Source organism: Gigantopelta aegis, chromosome 8 (genome assembly GCF_016097555.1).
Source record: "Gigantopelta aegis isolate Gae_Host chromosome 8, Gae_host_genome, whole genome shotgun sequence".
NCBI lineage: Eukaryota > Metazoa > Mollusca > Gastropoda > Neomphalida > Peltospiridae > Gigantopelta > Gigantopelta aegis.
Window position 1 is genome coordinate 44163624 of NC_054706.1, and position 24494 is coordinate 44188117.

The following is a 24494-nucleotide window of genomic DNA, read 5'->3' on the forward strand; positions in this document are numbered from 1 at the left end:
CATTCATAATTGTTATAATACGTACAGTAGATATTATTCTTTGGCTTATCATTTTTGTTCCACATTACGTTTTCTATTACGTACTGTTCTACAAGCTGTGTATTCATATGAAAATTATATCAATATACATACACTGATTTCGTGTAAATTATGAACACCATACATGTGCTGCATACATTTTCCGCTATTGAACTTCAAAATACTTTTAATAATTTCTTTTTCCAGCCAGTGTTGCATAACTGGTGCAACAAAGGTGTACATATATACATGTTTCTTTCATTATCTGCGTTCGACGCCAGTTAACTGTAAATTAAAATGTGTTGAATGTGTCGTTAAATAAACATTTCTTATTTCCTTTGTTTTAATCATCTGATATGTATTTTAAATATTTACAGACTATGGGAAATCTAGTTCTGAGAGAAGTCATGCTGCCAGCTTTGATTGGTATATTATCGGTGGAATATTGAGTGTCTTCCTTTGCTTGGGTGTTCTAATAACGGGTTTTATCATGAGAAGGAGACATCGCTTACTTAGATACCCCATCCAGGAGACGGGGGACACTCCTGCCCAGGAGACGGGGGACACTCCCGCCCAAGAGACGGGGGACACTCCCACCCATGAGACGGAGGACACTCCCACCAATGAGACGGTTGTCGATGTCGAATTGATGGAAAAGAAAATAGAAGTGTTTTCAGAAATACATATACCAGTAAGATATTTGTGTTTATTTAAAGGACAATGAGACTATATTATATAGTTTTTATCCAGAGTAGGCCTATAATTTATTATATTTAGTAATTGACCATAGAGTATGAAATACGTCACTCATAACGGGGTAAATATTTATAATATTTTCTCAGTTGAAAATAATCTGCATTGGTGTAACGTACACTACTATTGGATGATTTGACGCTTACAAACCAAAGACCTCATGATGATTTGGCAAACACACAGAATGACATCAAGTAGTTTAAAGAGTTTGCGTTTACGACTTTCTGTTTTCAGTGTTAAACTTGTAATAAAATGTTAGTTTAATGCAATTCATTATATATATTTTTTAAACATAATATATAGAACTTTGATTTTTGAAAATTATCTGTGAACGTGATTAAAGTACAAAGTTATGGCAATACTCAGAACAGCGTGTAAAGTGGTTTACATCGAACTATATAGACGTACGTGTAGGTTATATATATCGAAAATAAGGGATTTTAGAAGAAAAAACATTGCTGGGGTAATAAATAGAATAACAAACTCGGTACCAGTTATTATCACATTTATATCCCTCGTGAAATAACTTTCACTTGTCAATCGCTAAAGCTCGTGACAAATGAAAATTATTTCGCTCGGAACATAAATTTGATAACTGTTAACTCGTCTGTTATCCTCTCTCTCTCTCTCTCTCTCTCTCTCTCTCTCTCTCTCTCTCTCTCTCTCTCTCTCTCTCTCTCTCTCTCTCTCTCTCTGTGTGTGTGTGTGTGTGAGTGAGTGAATGAGTGAATGAGTGAGTGAGTGAGTGAATGAGTGTGTGTGTGTGTCACTTATTCATTACTTTAATTTATATGTTTCAGCTCCTGGCTATAACGACAGATTCTACAGCTTCTGAAATAAACTGACACATTGATCAAGATTAGCGATTTCCTAGGATTTTGTGAACAAAATAATAATTTTCAACTATTTTAAAGGTTATGTTATGTTATGTTTTAAATACTGACAAATAAAACGTACGGGAGTAATGTAGGTGCTCTTTCCTAACTTACATCCGTCTCTAGACTCACCCCCAATACAAACACAAATTATCCGATATTTTTCATAAATGGAGTCAAATGCTTACATTGTCACATCGAAATTTCATAGACCAGGAGTTTTAAAACAACTGTTTTACTGTACATTTCGAAAATGCAAATCTATATCATCATAAACTTCGAAAATGTAACATTCTGGTGGTTAATTTTTTTTAATCTTTGTACAATATGGCTAACTATTGCTTTCATGAATGAAACAACTGAGCGAGTTAGAAATGAACTGTGTGAAATAAATAACAATCGGCCTCTGGCGTAAATGATTAAACTTCTGGCTTTGAAGATGTTAGACGTTTTGGTTTGTATCCCAGTACTAGGCAGTGGGTAGGTGCAAGGACAAGTTACTCCACCGTGTACCAAACATCAATTGCTGTCTTGGAAAGACATCCCACACAGCTGAGTTGTAGGCCCATTATATTAAACCTCAAGTGCCTATTAGCATGGAACTAAACTAAATGAAATGCAAGCTAGTGCTGTCGTAAAGCCGCCAGCCTTATAGCCTTTGTGTGACACCCACAGCCGATATATGTTTGTGTTGTGGTGTCATTAAACATCTATTCATCTATTCATTTATTATAGCTTATTGCATTGAGGTGCTTTGTTGGCAGAGCGAGTTTTAGCAAGGCGGTGTTAGGTCTCATCTACTCCGGCCCCTGCGTGTGCTGTTCCTCATCGTGGTGCAGGGGTTGCAACATTCTCATGGGTTTCCTTGAGAGTGGCGAATACAGCACATATTCAGTATCGCATGGACATTTTAAAACGAGTTCTATAAGCACTTGTAATGTTGTTCGTTTCGTGTTCATAGTTCGATGCGATAATGGTTTGTTTGCCGAGACTCCAGACACCGCTTCCATGGTTTGACAATGGCTATAGTATAGTTGGGTTGGTTTTTTGGGGTTTTTTTGTTTTTTTATTCTATTATTATTTTTGTTTTTTTTCTCTTTTTTTTTTATTATTGTTGTTTTTTTTGTGGTAAATGTGTTTGTGGGGTTTTGGGGTTTTGTGTGTGTGTGTGTGTGTGTGTGTGTGTGTGTGTGTGTGTGTATATGTCTTTTTTGTTCTTGTGAATTTTTTATATCGTTGATATGCATTATTGTCTTTCATGGGTGCAAGTCTTCCACATCAGTTCGCGCCGTTTTATTGACAATTTTAGAATTTGTATATTGTTGTTGGAGGTCATCTGCCTTTGGGGGCGGGACGTAGGCCAGTGGACAAGCGTTCACTTGATGCGCGGTCGGTCTAGGATCAATCCCCGTCGGTAGATCCATTGGGCTATTTCTCGTTCCAGCCAGTGCTCCACAACTGGTGCAATAAAGGCCGTGGTATGTACTATCCTGTCTGTGGGATGGTGTATATAAAAGATCACTTGCTGCTAATCGAAAAGTAGTCTATGAAGTGGCGACAGCGGGTTTCCTCTTTCAATAACCATATGTCTAACGCCATAAATAAAATGTGTTGAGTGCGTCGTTAATTAAAACATTTCCTTCCTTCCTTCATCTACCTTTGTTTGACACCCAACAGCCGATTTGTTTTGTATGCTGGGGTGTCGTTAAATAGTCATTCACTCATTTCTTGGTGTATGTACACTGGATACGGTTCTTACGTCAGTTACGACTGCGGCTTGCGTTCGGAGGATACACACTTCAATGCATTTTTATATTAAATGTATTAAAAATAGCTGAGTTTTGATTTAAACGAAATGCTGTATGATGTATTACTTATATTGAACAACAAAAAAACACACAAAAACAACAACATAGCTTTATTTTTTGTTCGTGGATTGTGCAGATGTAAATATTTCAATTTTTGCTGTGTTGACAATAAATGAGATGTTTTAGAGAATGTTTATATTTCTTCTTTCATTAATTCACATTTACTCAATATACATAAGTGACGCATTCTGGGCCGCATTCGTTGTGTAGACGCACTCTTGGCGCCGCATTCAGTGTAGATGGTCTCATTGGAATTTATGTTTTTCAAAAGGTTTAGCCGCACCGCACACACTGGACGCATCCAGTGTGTATGAGCCTTTAGACCACAATACCTAGTTCTCTCTCACCAACTAGTAAGAAGAGAACCAGAGCAGATAGCTCGGTATGATATTTTAGAAATACGTTAATGAATAAACTGATATAAGCACGAAAAGAAATGAAAATGTGCAGGCTTAAACACTGGTCGAAATTATGGGGTATTTGTAGCTGTGGTTATAAAGATACACGTGTTGTTCAATTCGAAGCCACAGTGTTTCATGCGACTCTCCACTGTCGTGTGCTGTAGTTATTAATATGGTGCCTTGTGAATCGACCGACACTACAGTTACAAAACATATTCCTTTGGTTTTTGAAAAATTAATAACATGATTTCAAGGACGGATGTTAAGTAATTTGAAACAACGATCTAATAAAAGATATTGTACATTTACAAGTGTATGAAATATAAGAGGGGTGGGTCCTTCAGTTTTTCGCCTATATCTCGACATAATAATAATAATAATAATAATAATAATAATAAAACATACGTTTATAGTAGATTTGCATTTTCATTTATAGTAGAAATAAAATAACGAAAGAGACTAAAATAAATAAAGAAAAACAAATCGACAAAATCGAAGGTAAAATGTAAGCATTTGACTCTGCGCTGGTTAACGATTACATGCTCGTCCATGACAACAATATTTTGGAATAATTCAGACATCGACATGAAAACAATTAAGGAGAGTGATTGATTGCTCTCGTAATTTAGATTGAGATCGATGTCATACTCTAAATTCACATGGTAAGGGGAGCTCAAATGACTCTCCTTGAACTAGCCTCAGGGGAGTGAAGGGGAGCGAGAGTGATAGCTCCCCTTAAACGGAGAGTTTTGTTGGGCTTATTCTAGCCCCAAAAGAAAAACACTATTGAAACCTATCTAACCGTAACGAACAAAGGTAGATTTTGGTTTGTTTTCACATCGTGATGTATGAATAGTATCACGCTAATACTTCATTTTAAAATTAGGGGGAAGAAATCACACACACACACACACACACACACACACACACACACACACACACACACAAAAGCAACCAAAGAAACGAACAAACCAAAAAACACACCCCAACAACTCTGAATTGAAGATAGCTTTATTTTTGTTTTGGTTCTGAAAAACTGCAGATGTGAAATGTTTTACTTTTAAGATAGGTTATCTGCTGTGTTCACAATGAATGTGAAACCTACCATTTGGAGACGTATGGTCTTTCAAATCGTTTTCAATACGACTACTGATAAGCCAATGCATTTTTACATCGTCTCAAGGCATCACATTCGAATCGGTTCAGTACTGTATTTAGAAAAGTTACACATTTTTAAGGGAAATTAATTGAATTGAATTGAATATTTTTTTTGGCATTGGCAATTTGAATATTTGAGTCTAGCAAGAGAGATGATAAACTTTTTCTAAAGCGGCCCGCCATTCATACTGTACGAATATAGTGATGGGCATCCCATCGGCCCATGAATGTTTGAAACTACCATAATCATTTGTTCATTATAATTTTTATGATGACCAGGGACCAAGTGTTCAAACATGATAAGGCTGACGGGGGGGGGGGGGGGGGGGGGGTGGGGGGGGGGTGTCATGAAATATCTCACTGGCATAGAAAGCGGGGGGGGGGGGGGGGGGAGCTTTTTGGTACATTCCTATACATCCGTATATCTCTTACATGTAATTAGAGAAAGCACAAGTCGAGTGTCATTGTCCATTATGTGAGAATAGGGCCAAATACAGAAACCCGACACTACATTATTGGATGACTCTGTATTTTAATAGGTATATCATGTTTCTTCTTGCAGCATGTCAATCAATCAATAAAATATTTACATGCTTCTATACCACGAAGGTTTCGAGCATGTCTATCCCAGGTTCGGCCACCGGATGCCAGTAGTCCAACCTGGGACAGAACAATTACTGGGACAATTTTGATATTTAAACAAACAGGGAAAAAGGACTTTACAATAAATAATTTTGTGCGTTATTTTCCGAAACAATATTTAATATACAGCAAACAACTAACAATTTGTAACGCAAATTTAGATCGGGCAGTCCTAAATATAAATATATTTAAAAAATGTTTTTAAATATATTAATTAGCCCTCAAAATAGGGGTGGCAGGTGACTAGGAGGTTAGGTTTCAGCCACAGGAGGTTTTTTTGTTAATAGTGGGATATGTTTTACTTAGGGTCACCCATCGTATTGAGGACTTCGGTGTGGCCGAAACCGGGGAAGGCTCCGGGGGGGGGGGGGGGGGGGGGGAGCAGCATGTGTACTACATGTTTAATGTCACGAGTTTGTGAAGTCGAAAATGATCAAGTGTAGTATCATATTCAGCAAACAGCGTGTATTTTTAATACACTACTTGGCTACCGTTAGGTCGGAAATTGATAGTCTTCAAAATACACGGCACTATATGGTGTACTGTACCAAATGAAATCCCATAGGCGACCATGTTAATGTTTGTGTTTTAAAACTCTTTATATGCAATATACCAACCAAACTATGACCCATAAAAATCAAGACTTAACTGAAGAAAATAGTACCTTTCATGGCCCCTAGTTTTGCACAAAATTTGAGTACTTTTTACAGGTACCCCATACATGTTTCAAGCACATGGCTACTTGACACAGTGGTGCTAGATAAAATCAAATTGCATATATATTTTTGCCCAGAAAAAATTTATTTATTTTTTTACAACAAACATTCTCACATTCATCACCAATGACAAGACTTGTGGTATTAACTGCTCTATCAAAAGTTAGGTGCACCTCGAACTTTGACCCAGCCGAATGTTATTTGGTTTAGTACAACATTTAGTCCTATGCACACATGGTACATTAAAACAGAGTATAGCTAGAGAAGGTAAACAAAATTCGACATTGTACATATGTTTTATATTTATGATGGGTTTGTTGTGATTTGTGATATTCGTGTGGAGTGTAACATTAAAATATATTTTGTGTATGAATGCGTAAGAATAGTCCCTGTGACCATTTCTTCACGTAGTGTTATTAAATTAAATTTGTTTAATGGTTATGTACATGATTGTAATAACATCGTAACATGTATTTCAAATAAATATTCTTAATTCTGTTTCTGTTGGTTTCAATCAAAACATTTTATAAAACAATATTTCTATTATTTTACAGGTTTTTGTTGTCTATAATAAATTATATCAAACGTATTTACATTTGTAACCACTGCTCCACAACTGGTATATCAAAGGCAGCGGTATGTGCCTCTTTGTGGAAAAGTACATTTCTTTCACACGCATGCACGTACACACATACACATAATATTATCACACCCACCCACACCCACACCCACACAAGCACAAACACACACACACACACACACACACACACACACACACTCTCGCTCTCTCTCTCTCTCTCTCTCTCTCTCTCTCTCTCACACACACACACACACACACCGATACCCACACAAGCACAAACACACACACACACACACACACTCTCTCTCTCTCTCTCTCTCTCTCTCTCTCTCTCTCTCTCTCTCTCTCTCACACACACACACACACACACACTACTATCAGTACTCCATTCTAAACACTTATTATCAAATTATATAAACTCAAGTGTTTTAGATGAACATGAAAATTTAAAAGCACTTCGCCCTGAAAATAATATGCGCAATAATTTTGTTAAATAGTTACGTTCCTTCCATGTAAGAACGTAGCCCAGTGGTAAAGCGCTCGCTTGATGCGCTGTCAGTTTGGGATCGATCCCCGTCGATGGGCCCATTGGGCTATTTCTTGTTCCAGCCAGTGTACCACGACTGGTATATCAAAGACCGTGGCATGTGCTATCCTGTATGTAGGATGGTGCATATAAAAGATCCCTTGCTACTAATAGAAATGTAGCGGGTTTATGTCAAAATGTACTAAATGTTTGACATCCAATAGCAGATGATTAATAGATCAATGTGCTCTAGTGGTGTTGTTAAACAAAACAAACTTCTTCCATGAAATATTAGTCTGTGCATATCCGGATGTGCAGCCAGTGGCCCTATTTACACGGATGGATCACGGGACGGGAATATGTGGTGTGTGCTAAAGTTTTCCCATCAGATGCAATAATTGCTATAAGAAAAAAAGTTAAAGTTTGTTTTGTTTACCGACCATCCTAGAGCACATTGATTTATTAATAATCTGCTACTGGATGTCAAACATTTGGCAGTTCTGACATAGTCTTGGAAAGGAAACCCTCTATATGTTTCCATTAGTGTCAAATAATATTTTATATGCACCATCCCACAGACAGGATAGCACATACCACGGACTTTGGTATATACCAGTCGTGGTGCACTGGCTAGAACGAGAAATATTAATTTGTACAAGACTGCCTAATTCGACGTCTATTTTCTCTGCTGAAACCTGGACAATCATTAAAGCACTGGAACACATTAAGGATTCTATCACATCCAAATATATTATTTTTACGGACTCCAAGCTTTACAAAATATGAACATGAAACATCCTTTAATTGGGATGTTGATACGAAAATGTGTCTTTTTATCGATTGCTAATAAAGCCATGGTATTTTGTTGGGTTCCCAGCCACACTGGCATAAGTCTTAGCAGTAATAAAAAGGCAGATGTTACTGCCAAGTCTGCTTTGGATTTGCGTCATTCCATGATTGGTGTGCCATACACTGATCTTAAACATGATATTAACCAATATATATTCAAATTCAAATTTAGTAAAGCCAACTGGGCAGGCTTTACAAGCGAATGCAGCAAAATTAAACTAGAAGCTAATATAGATATTGATGAAGCTACGCTGAAAAAAAATGTTTTTGAAACATCTATACGAGATGAACAGTTTGATCCATATTTAAAAAATAAACCCCCACAAAAAACAAGAAGAAAATCTGAACTTACCAATAACAGATCACCTCTTTATTTCCCATGATCACGGATACCTATAATTAACCATTTTCTAATAAATGTATTCTTAATTAAAACAAATGATACACTCGTGATATATTTGAAGCCATATGACCGTAAATTAAATGTGTTGAGTGCGTCGTTAAATAAAACATTTCCTTTCAGTCGTGATATACTTTTTACACCGTGCACGAGGAAACAAACCTAACATGATTTGAAGCATGTCGCAATTAAGGACGTTGACGATATTTCTGTACGTATATATATATTTTTTATGTATATTTTTTATAAATATATTTATTGTGCATATAATGTTAAATAAATTAAATATTGTTAAACATCTTGTCACGTGAATGTTACAAATTGTTCTTAGGCGACGGCCTGAGTGTAAATAAATTATTATTCTTGTTACAGAACGATCAAAAGTTGCCGGACCTGGGCCCTGTTTAACAAAGCGAACTTAGTGTTAAGATCACCTTAAATGCATAGCTACTATATGCGCTTAAGGTGACCTTAGCGCTAAAATCGCTTCGTAAAACGGGGCCCAGCAGCAAAAAACCTTTTTTACAGTATTAAATTTTATAAAATCATACGTACATACTTACATACATAGTGTGGGTTGCCCCACGCGATATATCAGTGCGACAGACTAAAGTAAAGCTACAAGTTTAACAAGACCACCAGAACCCAAGAACTGAAACATATATTATCTGTATCACCATACTGTTAACTTGTTAATCATGTTTCATGTTGGAAAGGAAAATAGAAACTACATCACCAACTTGTAACTTGTGCTATTCATTTAACTTTCTTGTAAAACAAAACAAGAATAACTACACTGTTACAAGAAGGAAAATGGCACAGTGTCAATAGTGTGTGTGTGATGTGTGTGGGGTGGGGGTGGGTGGTGGTGTTTGTGTGTGTGTGTGTGTATGTGTGTGTGATGTGTGTGTGTGTGATGTGTGTGTGTGTCTGTGTGTGTGTGTATGTGTGTGTGTGTATGCGTGTGTGTGTGTGTGTGGGTGTATGTGTGTGTGTGTGTGTCTGTGTGTCTGTGTGTGTGTGTGTGATGTGTGTGGGGTGGGGGTGGGGGGTGGTGTATGTGTGTGTGATGTGTGTGTGTGTGATGTGTGTGTGTATGTGTGTGTGTGTGTATGTATGTGTTTGTGTGTGTGTGTGTGCGTATGTGTGTGTGTATGTGTGTGTGTGATGTATGTGTGTGTGTGTATGTGTGTGTGATTGTGTGTGTGTGTGTATGTGTGTGTGTGTGTATGTGTGTGTGTGTGTCTGTGTGTATGTGTGTGTGTGTGTATGTGTGTGTGATGTGTGTGTGTGTGTATGTGTGTGTGTGTGTGTGTGTTTGTGTGTGTGTGTGTGTGTTTTGTGTGTGTGTGTGTGTGTGTGTGTGTGTGTGTTTGTGTAATGCAAATATTTCTGTTTCCATTATAGTGTGCATGTTTGAGAATGCACAAGGTTGAGTTTTTGTCATTTAAAACATACACTGTACGTCTATTTGATTTGATTTATTTAAAGAAAATACTTAATAAATTGTACAGGAATGTTTATATACAAAAGTCACCAGATTAAGAATTTAATAAAACATTTTTACAATAAATATTAGGTGGAGGATCTTTCTTTAAGATGTGCTTAAGTGTCGTAAACAAATATCGATCCTCCTCTTTCAGTTTGACGTTTGCCATAATTGTGCTGGCTATTCGTTCTTGTTAAAGCACCACACACCAAATTCACACCAGTGCCTGCTGTTCTGGTCCTGAAAGTGATATTAAACGAGGATTAACTTTGATTTCCAAAACAACAGTTTCACTCACTCTAGAATCGATCCCCGTCGGTGGGCCCATTAGGCTATTTCTTGTTCCAGCCAGTGCTACACAACTGGTGAAACAAAGGCCGTGGTATGTACTATTCTGTCTGTGGGATGGTGCATATAAAAGATCCCTTGCTGCTAATCGGAAAGAGTACCCCATGAAGTGGCGACAGCGGGTTTCCTCTCTCCATATCTGTGTGGTTCTTAACCGTATGTCCGACGCCATATAACCGTAAATAAAATGAGTTGAGTGCGTCGTTAAATAAAACATTTCCTTCATTCCTTCTTCAAAAACAAAAACAAATCAAAACCAATTCTAATGTCCCAGGTTTTAAGAATAGTATTGCCCACTTGTTAAAAACAACAACCACCAATCTACGACATTCATCACAGGTACGCTAAAATGTGTTTTGTTTAACACCACCACTAGAGCACATTGAGTTTGTTGTTGGCTATAAGATGTCAATCACAGGTCGGGTTAAAAAAAAAAATTGGTACAACAATGACTCAAATTCACATATTAAAATAATAATTAAAAAAAAATTGTCTTACCAGGCCCAGGATAGGGTGTTCGAGCCTCCACTTGAATTGGGTATTTCTTCATTTCTTCTTTTTTCGTGCGAGACCTCCAGACTATAACAAGCCCCAGTAACGCTGCTCCCACAGCAACACATGCAATACATACAAAGGCAATCAGTCCGGCAGACATACCACCTGGAAAATTAGAAATAGTTACAAGAGTTACAGCAATAGATATGACAACGGTCGTTTTTGGACCCGAAATGATTATGACTTTTAAACGTACATGTAATAACATAAAAAATAGATGTTAAAAAGTTCGAGACTTCATTCATCTTTAACACACTGACTTTTATAATTCAAATATTCTCATTTTCTTGGGGCTACACACACACACACTGCTATCGAATCTACTTTGGTTTTGCTTTAGTTAACATGGGGACAGGGTGCAGTTCCGTGTGGCAATGCACGCCCCCCGGTGAACAATCTGAACAGTGTAAGGGTTGGAGAGGTAACAGGATGCAGTTCTGTGTGACAATGCACGCCCCTCGGTGAACAATCTGAACAGTGTAAGGGTTGGAGAGGTAAGAGGATGCAGGTCTGTGTCACAATGCACGCCCCTCGGTGAACAATCTGAACAGTGTAAGGTTTGGAGAGGTAACAGGATGCAGGTCTGTGTCACAATGCACGCCCCTCGGTGAACAATCTGAACAGTGTAAGGTTTGGAGAGGTAACAGGATGCAGGTCTGTGTCACAATGCACGCCCCTCAGTGAACAATCTGAACAGTGTACGGATTGGAGAGGTCACAGGATGCAGTTCTGTGTCACAATGCACGCCCCTCAGTGAACAATATTAACAGTGTACAGGTTCGAGAGGCGGAAGCTTGTCAGTCGCAACATACGAGTACGTGTAGTCAAATCAAAATCGGGATGGACTCGAAACAAATTGCAATAGACTTTTTGCTTCAGAATTCATTTTAGCGATGTTCTTTGGACATAATACTAACATCTACCAAAATCCTCTATAGGTAAATAAGCCTAATTTGTATAAATCCAATATGGCGTCTATCGTACATAATTTTGAAATACTGTAGAATCTAGAGAAGCTGTTGAATTAATTCCTATTTTGATCTGACACTTCTTTCATTTACATAATTCCAACATGGCTGACAAAATACCTTTTAAATAGAAAATGTTGCGATTACATAATAGTTTTTCGAGATCTTGAAGTCGTTGACATATTATTTTGAGATGAGGAAGCTATTTCATACAATAAATATAGTCCAAAGTTAATGCCCACCAACCCCCCTCAAAAAAAGAAAAAAAAGAAAAGAAAAAAAGAAATCAAAAGAAGAAACAAACAAAACAAAGAAACAAAAACATAAAAAACAATATAAAAAACAAACAAACAAACAAACAAACAAACAAATAAACAAAACAAACACACAAACAAACAAACAAATATACCTGCTTTGATCAAGGATGGATCATATTTCACATGATGCTCGTCATGTTTACGTATTTCCGTACTGTCATTTACTGGCTTTAAAAATCCTACAAGATAAACGTTAAAATACTGAAAGGTATAAAACCACAAGCAACAGTACATAGGCTATACATTTACTTAGAAATAGTATACCAGGAGCCTGGGACCATATCATGTGCTAACCTATCATACTATCTGTAGAAAATTGCATAGAAAAGCTTATTTAAATCATATTTATAAATTATTACCACACAATATTAATTGTAAACTATCATAGGCAATGCGTATACTAGACCTTTTCATAAATCGTGTAAAATACAGATGCAAGAATGTAATACTACAATGGGAGTCCTGCGACTTTTGCACAACAGTAAACCATATTCATATTAGGTAATGTTACGCGGTTAGCCAATCAGAGCGCGGATCCTTTGTCTAGATTTAGACTGCATTTCCGCGGTTTCTCTCCAGTCGCTCCGCCCCTTCTTATTTAAATGTGTGACACGTTGTCTTGTTACATTAGCCTACTGTAAAACCGTTAACATTGATGAATAATGTACTTAATGTGTAGGCCTATGGGTAGAAGAAACGTAAATATATAAATAGAAATGTATTGTTTCAGTGTAACTAGTTCTGTTCACTTACATGCTAGTATTAGAGAAAAAAAAGCGTTTCGCCCATTGCTTCTGCCAAGTCTGTCAATGACCGTATCCATATTTTGAGCGACGTCTATATTGGAGTACGATCGCTCTGTGTTATGAGTGCCACACTGCTCAGTCGTACCTGGCCCATAGCCGAGCACCGGTAGGTGTATGAGATGTACCCATTATGTAACAATACGCACGTTCCATATATTTACGGGGGGTTTTCTACTCATAGGCCTACACATAGGCAATATACTCAATAAAGTACACTATTCATCAATGTTAACGGTTTTACAGTAGGCTAATGTAACAAGACAACATGTCACACATTTAATGTAGTTAAAGTTTACTGCTGCTCTTGTACGCGCTACCTCAAAATACCTGAAATAAAATATTAAAAACCCATCACAAATAGTTCCAGAATGCATCTATGAGCATCTACATTTATAAATTTTCCGGGGAAGCATGCCCCCGAACCCCCCCCCACCAAAAAACCCCCACAACTCACACAACCCTTTCGCGTCCTAAGGGCGCTCGATATCTGAACGCACCCCCGCAAATATGGCTGGCTACGGGCCTGGTGTGTGTGGGGGGGGGGGGGGGGCGAGGGGTGCAACTGTCTCCGCCCCCACCTTGCACCATCGTTTGCTACGGCCCTGCAAGATACTAAAATTAAAAATTAAAATTAAAATTAAAAATTAAAAATAACAAATGTTCTGATCCTACCTGGACATTTCTTCTTACACGTGTCAACAGTGCCCTGTGTCTCAGCCATGTGGCAAATGGAATAGCACGAGTCACATTTGTCAATAACCGTGTCCCAGTACGTCCCGGGCGGGCACAGTCGCTGGCCATGTGACACAACCACACACAACATAAACAACAACACGCCAGCTTCAATCTCCGACGATCTTGAGACGCCCTTAACTATTCGTATATTTAATAACATGTTTATACTTGTAGGTAACAAAACTTAAATATATGACAAGAAGACTTCGGAGATAATTTGAGTTCTGTATTTGATGTCGTCTCCCCACTGTGGTTGAAATCGATATGATCATCCCCAAGATACTGTGAAATATGACAACAATATTATCCTAGAATAGTCTTAGGCCTGCGATATGATTGGACAAAAAACCCACCCACCCCATGTGCCTTCTAAAGTATCGAGACGATGTTCATTCATAAACAGCCAGCCACGTGATACCATAGCATATTAATTCAGACATACAATATAACACACACACACAAAGAAACAACAACCAAACACTCTCCTGCTCAAGTTGTATTACGCCGCGGTGGAAGAGATACCGAGAAACGATGTTATGCGAAAAATGCGCACATGGTTCTTTCGACTCACATTTTTAAATCGGAAAAATACTTGCTGTCAGTTCTTATAATTAATGTTAGCAACATAATTTAACAAAATATATAGTTTAATAATTTAGTTTAGTCTTGAATTTGTTTATAATATTGTTTGTGTAAACTTCAATGATTGATGTCACCATGTGTCGTGTATAGTAATTTTGCAAGTCATACTGTGCGATTTTTTTTCGTTGGTGTGCGGTGTAATAAATAAAATACTCTACTCGTTCCCGTGTAAGACCGATTATATTACGAGTGTGTTTTCAATCGAACATCACGAGCGAAAGCAAGTGATGTACGATTAAAAACACACGAGCGAAAGCGAGTGATGTACGATTAAAAACACACCAATCTGATTAAAATTAGCTCTACTGGTCTAGTAATTAAGTCTAGGTCCAAATCTGGAAAAGAGCTCTGGAAAATGGTTGTTACGGTATTTTGGGGTAGAATATGGTATACAGTTGTTTTTAAATGATTTGGACCTGCTGATTCCAAAAATGCTGTATACCAAACTGAATTCTGTGTTTTTAACCCCTAAATCCCCAAAACAAGATGGCTGCCATATGTTCTATAGGATTTCATTACTTCTCACATAATTAAGATATTATAATCATCTCAGATTTGTTTTTGACATTTGAAGCACCCAGTAGTTTAATGAAAGCAAATTCAAATATGTACGATAAAACCATATATAGTTACAGGAAAGGTCAAGGTCACCTTTTTAAGAACAGTCCAATACAAGAAGAACCATATTGTTTTTGTCAGTTAAGGTGTAATTGCTAATTGCCAAACTCTGTTATAGGGTTTTTCTTTTTCTTACACAAACCATATATTTAACCATGTAATTAAATATTCCCACTTGTCTTTACAAAATCGTATATTTATTTGATATTGATGCGCCTAATAGCTGGGGGTGGGGGGGGGGGGGGGGGGGGGGGGGGGGGGGGGGGGATGGAGGGGGAGTACATGACCATTGGTCTAACATTGGTCCAGCAGAATGTTAATATAACTGACATGATGTAATGAACTTTATGAATGCTACTGGACAACAATTAAATCAACTGGAATTATTGTGTTATGGACAGAAAGTGGGCTATTAGGAAAGAAAACTGCAGAGAATGCACCGAGTGGGAAATGTTATGACAATGCCATACGAGCCCACAAAATCACTGCTCAGGCAAAGTGGCAAATACTTCTACCAAAATGTCTCACAAATTAAAAAATTCCGATACTGAACTGAAAAAGAATATTGAAATTGCAAGTGGCGAGGATGGAGTTACACAGCTCTTTGACATTCTGTCAACACCAAGGCTTAGCAATGCACTATCTCGGTTTGGTCAATGCCAAAGATGCAAACTTTATGCTGTGGTGGAAATATCTGCAGATGGTGAAAGTGCCGTTGATGTTTATCCGTGCTCCACGAGATGGCATATGGGAGCTACACCTCTTTGCATTCGGATGTATGCTTCCCTATTTTCACATATATGATCATACAAACTATGCAAAATAGGGTATTAATACCTTTCTGAGCTGAATCAATTGCCCATTGATGTTCTTGAGTAGTCCAGAGAGGGAACCTTTGTAGTGAAGGTGGGTAATTTCCAGATTAAACCAAGTGGATCTTAATCAATATCAGCAATGGCAGAATGGAACTGGTCAGAGAGGAGGTGGAATAGTTGGAATAACAAAGTCCGTATCTCCTTTAATTATATGGGCTTTATCTTGTAACCTACAGGCACAGATTGCTTCAGACACTAGGCAACTCTATGATCTTGCACTCATTCATTAGTCCACAAAGAAGCTACAAAGACCCGAAGACAGAGATATTGTGAAGATGAAGAAAGAGTTGTCCAAACACTTTTGATGTATTCCAAGAAGTTGAACACAATGCTGCAACACTGTGCAACATTGCAACGAAAGATCCGACAACAAAAGAGATTCTAGTCGTTGCTTCATACAAAAGACAGAGGGCAGAAGCAAGTGAAGAACTGACTAACGAAGGACATCTTACAAAACAGTTCAGAATTTCCTTTGCAACAGAATAAGTCGCTGATCGTTTCCATCATTTTTGATGTTGCTAGGGTGGCTAATGAAAAGGGGAGGATAGGTCTATTCTCTACTCTGCAAAGACTACTCATTGCCTTTGAAGCTGGTCGAAGTATTGACTTGAAAAACGTACTGAAGCACGAACTCATTCCAGTACGTATGGCAGTTGCATAAATGGATGGTAGTCTTCGCATAGGACAAAAATTGGTGCTTATGGAAGAACAAACAAAGAACATATCTTGTTCAGCGACATTAGAAATCCCTAATGGTGCAACACTAATAATTGATGACTTGCATTGGTTGTTGCTTTAACCAAGCCGGAAAGTGCATTAGTATTTGGTGACTTTGCAGATATGTTTTGTACAGGCAGTCCACCACATCTGGTGCAAAGTACAGTCGAATTGATATCCTTTTTGACAGATATGAACATCATTCTATCAAGACAGAAACCATGGGTAGGCGACAGAGACTGCCATTCGAAAAACAAATTTTAAAGAAAGAAAAAAAAGAAGAAAAACAAATTTTAGTCAAGACAAATACCATTACCACATTCCTAGCTTGGTTTTCTATCCCACCAAGACAACAAAATTGACTCTGCTAGATTTTGCATCAGATGAGCTGACCAAGTGCATCCCCATCAGACAAGACTATTGTAGTTGCTGGAGGATTCATAGATGGCACAGATGTCAGATGCAACACTCCAGACATCACCATCACACAGTTACAATGTTACTATGTGGAGGCTGATACCCCTAATTGTGCTTCACTGTGTTCCGACTCCATTGTGGTTTAGGGGACGGGACGTAGCTCAGTGGTAAAGCTTCTTGTGCGGTCAGTCTAGGATTGATCCCCGTCAATGAGCCCATTGGGCTACTTCTCGTTACAGCCAGTGCACGACGACAGGTATGTGCTATCATGTCTGTTGTGAGTTTCCTGTGAGACTATATATCAAAATTACCAAATGTTTTACATCCAATAGCCGATGATTAACAAATACATGTGCTCCAGTGATGTCGTTAAACAAAACAAACTTTATTGATGCACATGGTTTAGAAACCCCACCCCCACCCACACCCACACACCCACCCCACAACAGCTGAACTTCTACTTCATTTTCATGCACTAACAGGTTGTGATACAACTTCATTCATACCCGTCTGTTCACACCACGAAAACAGCTCTTGATATTGTCTACAAGCACAAAACACTGCTTGATAGCCTTGACAAAGTATCTCTGACAGAACACACAATGCATAATGCTGAGTCATTCATTTGTAAGATCTATAAATGCAACAAGTGATGCTAAAAAAACCCACAAATAAAACCCCACACACACATAGGGCTCATTGTCAAACCAGCATTTGGCTTCAGGCCAGTACATTTCTTCTAAGTATTCAACGGCCTCGGTGGCGCAGTGGTTAAGTCATCGGACTGCAGGCTGGTAGGTACAGGGTTCGCAGTCCGGTACCGGCTCCAACCCAGAGCGAGTTCTTAATGGTTCAATGGGTAGGTGTAAGGCCACTACACCCTCTTCTCTCTCACTAACCACTAACAAACTAACAACTAACCAACTGTCCTGGACAGGCAGCCCAGATAGCTGAGGTGTGTTCCCAGGACAGCGTGCTTGAACCTTAATTGGATATAAGCACAAAAATAAGTTGAAATCAATCATAGTATTCAACTTGCCATAACTATGGGATGGGAACTGAAATACGACCAACTCCAATCAGTTTTAGTTTCCCTACCATCTGTAACAGCATCTGAAAAATGTAAATGCAGAAAGGCAAAACTGCCATGCATTGGTGCTTGCAAATGTGCAGATAACTGCATGAACATTGACGTAGTTGAATAATAATCGACCCGACGTCAGAAGTTCATAACATTGCAAGTTTTAATGTAATGTTTATGTTAGAATAGCGTGTTTCAAATTTTAGTTATTAATCTAATGTTATACTTTGGTGCTTAATTTCATCCATTATCCAAAACACAACATGTAAAAACTACAGTGAAGGCCAAAACACATCTTAATAGAGAAAAACAATAGTTTCTTGTATTAGAAAGCTATATTGCAAACTGATCTTGACCTTTCCTGTAAAACATCAAAACCTTCATACTACATACTTTAATTTGTTTTCATTGGATTGCTGGATTCTTAGTATGTCAGAAAAATATCTTACATCATTGTTATATCTCGGTTAGTTGAGAAATAATGAAATCTTATAGAAATATTGTTGTTTTTTCATTTGATTTTTTTACTTGAATTTGATTTTATTGAACTTCTGGGTGCTTGAAATGTCAAGACCAAATCTGAGATGATTATAATATCCTCATTTAGATGAGAAGTAATGAAATCTTATAGAAAATATGGCGGCCATCTTGTTTGGGGGATTTAGAGGGTTAAAACACAAAATTCAGTTCGGTATACAGCATTTTTGGAATCAGCAAGTCCTAGTCATATGAAAACGACTGTATACCATATTCTATCCAAAAAATGCCTTAACAAGTCAAAATCTCCAAAATGTGTCTGGACTTAACCAGTGGAGCTAATTTTAATTAGATTAAAAACACACGTGTTGTAATATAAACGGTCGTGGTTAGGCCATCGGTCTACAGGCTGGTAGGTACTGGGTTCGGATCCCAGTCGAGGCATGGGATTTTTAATCCAGATACCGACTCCAAATCCCGAGTGAGTGCTCCGCAAGGCTCAATGGGTAGGTGTAAGCCACTTGCACCGACCAGTGATCCATAACTGGTTCAACAAAGGCCATGGTTTGTGCTATCCTGCCTGTGGGAAGCGCAAATAAAAGATCCCTTGCTGCTAATCGGAAAGAGTAGCCCATGTAGTGGCGACAGCGGGTTTCCTCTCAAACTCTGTGTGGTCCTTAACCATATGTCTGATGCCATATAACCGTAAATAAAATGTGTTAAGTGCGTCGTTAAATAAAACACTTCTTTCTTTCTCTCTTTCAAGGGGTAAAATATACACCACATTTAAAGAATATCTAACATTAGAAAAATATATGATAAAATTACCACAAATATCCTGGACTACGTTACTAAAATTTAGAACATTAAACCATTACTTACCAATCGAAACAGGACGATGGAACAACACCCCAGTAGAAAGCAGACTATGTACACTATGTAACAAAAATGACATCGGAGTCGAATTTCACTATCTACTTACATGCTCTTTCTTTAATAACTCCCGCAAAAAATTGTTAAAGCAATATTATTATAACAAACCCAATATGCTGAAATTTAAACAACTAATGACAAATGACAAAATATGTCTTCTAAAGATATTGTGCAAATTAATAAATGAAATTACGGATAAATTCGGTAAACCTTAAAAAGAATTGTTTCTCAAGCTTATGCTTTCTTATTCCGACTACTACTATCCATGTTTGCATATATAAATAGATTATTACTATTAGAAGTATATTTCATTTTGTATTATTATTATTATTAGAAATATTTTAGTTTTGATTTTGTACATGTAAATTTCTCCTGTAAACCCCATCTTGTCACTGTCATATAATTATTGTTAATGTACCTCATATGCCGCTGAATAGCGGCCTGAGTGAAATAAAGTTCTGTTCTGTTCTGTTCTGTAGATCTGTAAGATTGATGTAGTGAACTTTGTTACGGCTCAGCAGCGAGTATTTTAATAATCCTAGTAATATATACTTACCTTTGTTTAATACCCAGTAGCCGATGTGTATCTTTGTGCTGAAGAGTTGCTAAATATTCATTCATATATTTAGGTATTTTATCGGTTAGATAATTATATTCCATCAATTGGGAACACTGCTATAAATAAATTAAAAAAAAAATATATATATAGGCCCCTATATATATATATGTTTAAGACTTCGTAAATACCAGATATTTCAAATGAAGTTGTATGTGTTCGATATAAATTATAGTGAAGAGTAAATAAATGAAAGAAAGAAAGAAAGAAAGAAAGAAAATAAATAAATAAATAAATAAATAACAATAAGATAAATAAAGAATTAAAAAAAACCTTCGTAAATACCAGATATTTCAAATGAAGATGTATGTTTCTGATATAAATGATAGTGAAAAGTAAATAAAATAAATAAATAAATAAATAAATAATTTGTAGATAAGACATGTAGCGTTGATTAGTAGTAAGGAAATAAATAAATAAATAAAAATAAGATAAATAAAGAATTTTTTTTAAACTTCGTAAATACCAGATATTTCAAATGATGTTGTATGTGTCTGATATAAATGATGGTGAAAAGTAAATAAAATTAATAAAGTATTAAATAAATAAATAAATTATTAAATAAATAAATAAATAAATTAATTAATTAATTAATTAATTAATTAAGTAAATAAATAAATAAATAAATAACTTATTAAATAAATAAATAAATAGACATTGTAGGACTACTTTGAAGTTATCTAAATGTATGACTTTGTTGAATACATTCTCCGCGCGATGTTACGACGATATATAATTGTTTAGAAAACTTTTTTTTTTTTTTTTTTTTTTAAATTTTTTATTGTCCCCAGCTCATTTTGACGATGCCAGGGTTGGGGTGCCCTGATTCATCGCCTCACAGAATATGAATTAGATTATACACGCTAAATACTGGGAGTACATACACTTTGTGGTAGTATGCTGATTATAGTAATAGTAATACTTATACAAATAATGTAGATGGTGATATATTTAATATTAATGCATATGTACACGTAGATAGTAGTATTATAAATGGTTAGTTAATAGAAATATATTTAAATAGGCTGGTTGATGTAATGGGGACATAAAATAAATATATAAGTTTAGAAAGAAAGAATGTTAAAAAAAGAAGTTATAGTAGGTAATTATAGTGATAAGTAATAATGTCAAAATTCACGTCAAGCGCTCGCTTGATAATTGTTTCTATTATCTTCCATTAAATTACTTTCTTGACTGAAGAGTCGTTTCCATGGTGCCTAGATTGTTTTATACTATTCATATTTACAGTTTTTAAAAAGAATATATTTTTCTATTTCGTATTTATTTTGTAAAAAGTTTTGAGCAGCTATTATATTTATTTAATTTTTTTCCATTTTTGTCTTGTATATATAATATTTAATGTTTATTAACAGCCAGTTTATAAATATGTCTTTTATATCGCCTATTTGTCCAAATAAAATAATTGTTTTATTTAATTTTATTCGAATTCCTTTTTTGTTTAAAATCCAATTTACAACAGCAGGCCACAGATCAGTCACTTTATTACAATAGTAAAATAAATGTGTTAAAGTTTCTGGTGAATTGCCACAGAACGTACATTCATTAGTATCTATGTATTTAATTTTATGTAGAAAAAGTATTAGTTGTTAGTATCTGGTGTATAATTCTGTATTGAAACCATATCAAAGTTGTATCTTTGAGACTTATAAAAGGCACTCTATAATAGTTTCCCCATTCTTTTGAGTCAAAAGCAAAACCTTGTTTAGAAAACGTGTTTAAATACACTATAAAGGACACTTACCTGAACCTATCCCAGAATTGAACAATTTAATTAAGTTAATGTGTGTTTTGTTTGACGACACCACTAGAGCATATTGATTAATTATTCATCGATTGTTGGATGTAAAACATTTGGTAATTATGACACGTAGTCCTCAGAGGAAACCCGCTACATTTTTCCTAATACAGTAAGGGGTCTTTTATATGCACTTTACCACAGACAGGACAGAACATACCACGGCTTTTGACCAGTTGCGATGCACTGGTTGGAATGAGAAAAAAACCCAGTCAGCTGAATGGATCCATTGGGATGCTTCAATCCTGCGAAGCAAGTACGTCAAGCGAGCACTCAACCGACTGAGCTAAATGCCGCCTCAGTTTAAGAGATACAGATCTCTGTTGTGTTGATGGGGACATATATTTGTACATGTTCTGTAATGAAAGGAAATGGTTTAATTAACGACACACTCAACACATTTTATTTACGGGTATATGGCGTCGGACATATGATTAAGGGCCACACAGATTTTGAAAGAGGAAACCCACAGTCGCCACTTCATGGGCTACTCTTTTCGATTAGCAGCAAGGGCTCTTTTATATGTACCATCCCATACATTTAAAATCATTCAAAACATTCCCAATGAAAGAATTTGTAATAAACACTGAGAAGGTATTGTCTCATCGAAACGTTCATAAGATACATCGGATGACAATGTCAAACTGTCCCCAAAATAGTCTTAAATATATTAAACAGAGGATGGGGGTGAAGATGTTCTAAATATAATGATTACTAGTGATAAAGGTAGGCAGTTAAATACTTAGGGAACCAGGTGCATATTCCTGTTGTTTTCTAATGAAACACCTTACTCTTGTCCCACCCTGGTCCCACTCAGGTCCTAGGCCTCTAGCTTGCATTGGCAATTCTGATAGCCATAGAAAGCCTGTTTTTCTTGTAACTACGCACATTTAAAATGCTTACACATCTGCATTTTAAATGTGCGTAGATACATGCAAGTAAGACAAAACTGACTTTTGCAAATTTGGTACGAGATTTAAGAAAACATATGAACAGGTGTGCAAATAATAGCATGAAAACAGGGATCTAGTTGAGCGCTCGGCTGATTTTCTGAAGTCATAGAACTAGAAACTCCCCTGTGGATCCGTGTTTTCCCCATTCCAACCAATCCCTCCCGATCGGATGTATATTAAAGGTCATGGTATGTGCTGTCATGTCTGTGGAAAATGCATGGGAAATTATAACAAATATCCTGTGAAGATTGTGTTAGAATTATCAAATGTTTGACATCCATTTGCCAATAATTAATTATTAATCAATGTGCCCTAAAGGTGTTTTTCTTAAACTTTATCTTTCTTATTCTTTTTTCCTCAATTATTATTCTATTTCACAATTAAAGTCTAATTATGGGGATCTTATGTTAAAATTAATTCATTCAAATCGGACATGTACATCCGTCACACATTTTATGTACGTCCGTCACAATATTGACCATATATCAGTCAGTTCCAGTTACTTTATTAAATTTTGAATAAGCACTGATGCTTTTACCGGATGTTCAGACTGTATGTAGAAATAGGAGTTAATTATGTGAGTACTAACAATTCACATAATTTTAACAATATGTTGATGACACTGGCTTTTTACTAATTCTGCAGGTACGTCCGTCACACCGCTTTGGACTACCATTCCACAATTCTTGTCGAAACAAATATATGTTTAAGGGGTATAATATAAAACTCTAACTAATGGTTAAATGAAGACATTATTAACTTCTGTGATTTTTATTTACTCTTTGACTATTTAGTATTTTAGTCGTCCAATGTGTACGACCCTCACAATGGAATTGCCCTTTAGATACATACTAACAGCTAGTATAAGAAGATCTGAGTAGTGCACATTACAAAGAGAACAGACACCATGAGATGACCGTGGTCTCCAAATAGCGCATATACTTATAACATGATGTGCCTGTTCTTTTAGCAAAGGGTCTGAATGCTTTATGTATTTGTAGGTATTCGTGTTTTAAACATATTTTAAACACATAATAATCTGCTTGTTATTACCTTGTAGGGTAACGTAGGTAAGCGAAGAAGATGTTCTATGAAGTATAGTTTATGAGTGTTTATTTTAGCTTTAACTGAACTAATGCCAATCAACCCTAAGCAGATATTTGTTCGTGTCCTTTTAGGCAAACCCTGAAAAATTAAAAAATTGCAAAAATTGCAAAATTCATTCAGAGAATGGGTCCGCCGATGAGGTTTCTATCCTAAGACCAAAGCACATAACGCTAAGAAATCTAGCGACTAAACTAGATACCGCCCCACACTTTCAAATTAATAACAATAGTCCTTCAGG

At 36.5% G+C, this 24494-nt stretch overlaps 2 protein-coding genes across 6 annotated transcripts in view; one reads left to right on the top strand and one right to left on the bottom strand.

The window, feature by feature from the left end:
• LOC121380247 overlaps positions 1 to 24494 on the top strand; it is a 69917-nt gene that overhangs the window by 38138 nt on the left and 7285 nt on the right. Inside the window, exons 3-4 of one of the 5 annotated variants that reach the window (XM_041509077.1) lie at positions 396 to 709; positions 1572 to 3110. The exons of the other annotated variants lie outside the window; for them this stretch is intronic. Of the exons in view, the coding sequence (XP_041365011.1) occupies positions 396 to 709; positions 1572 to 1616 (359 nt within the window). The 3' untranslated portion in view covers positions 1617 to 3110. Of the gene's footprint in view, positions 1 to 395; positions 710 to 1571; positions 3111 to 24494 lie in introns of those variants that run through there. 5 annotated transcript variants of the gene reach the window in all.
• LOC121380246 lies at positions 10253 to 14275 on the bottom strand. Its single transcript, XM_041509076.1, has 4 exons — positions 13942 to 14275; positions 12556 to 12642; positions 11122 to 11283; positions 10253 to 10515 (listed from the first exon to the last, which is right to left on the bottom strand). Exons 1-4 carry the CDS (start codon positions 14162 to 14164, stop codon positions 10490 to 10492), a joined length of 498 nt encoding a protein of 165 aa, XP_041365010.1. The 5' UTR covers positions 14165 to 14275; the 3' UTR covers positions 10253 to 10489.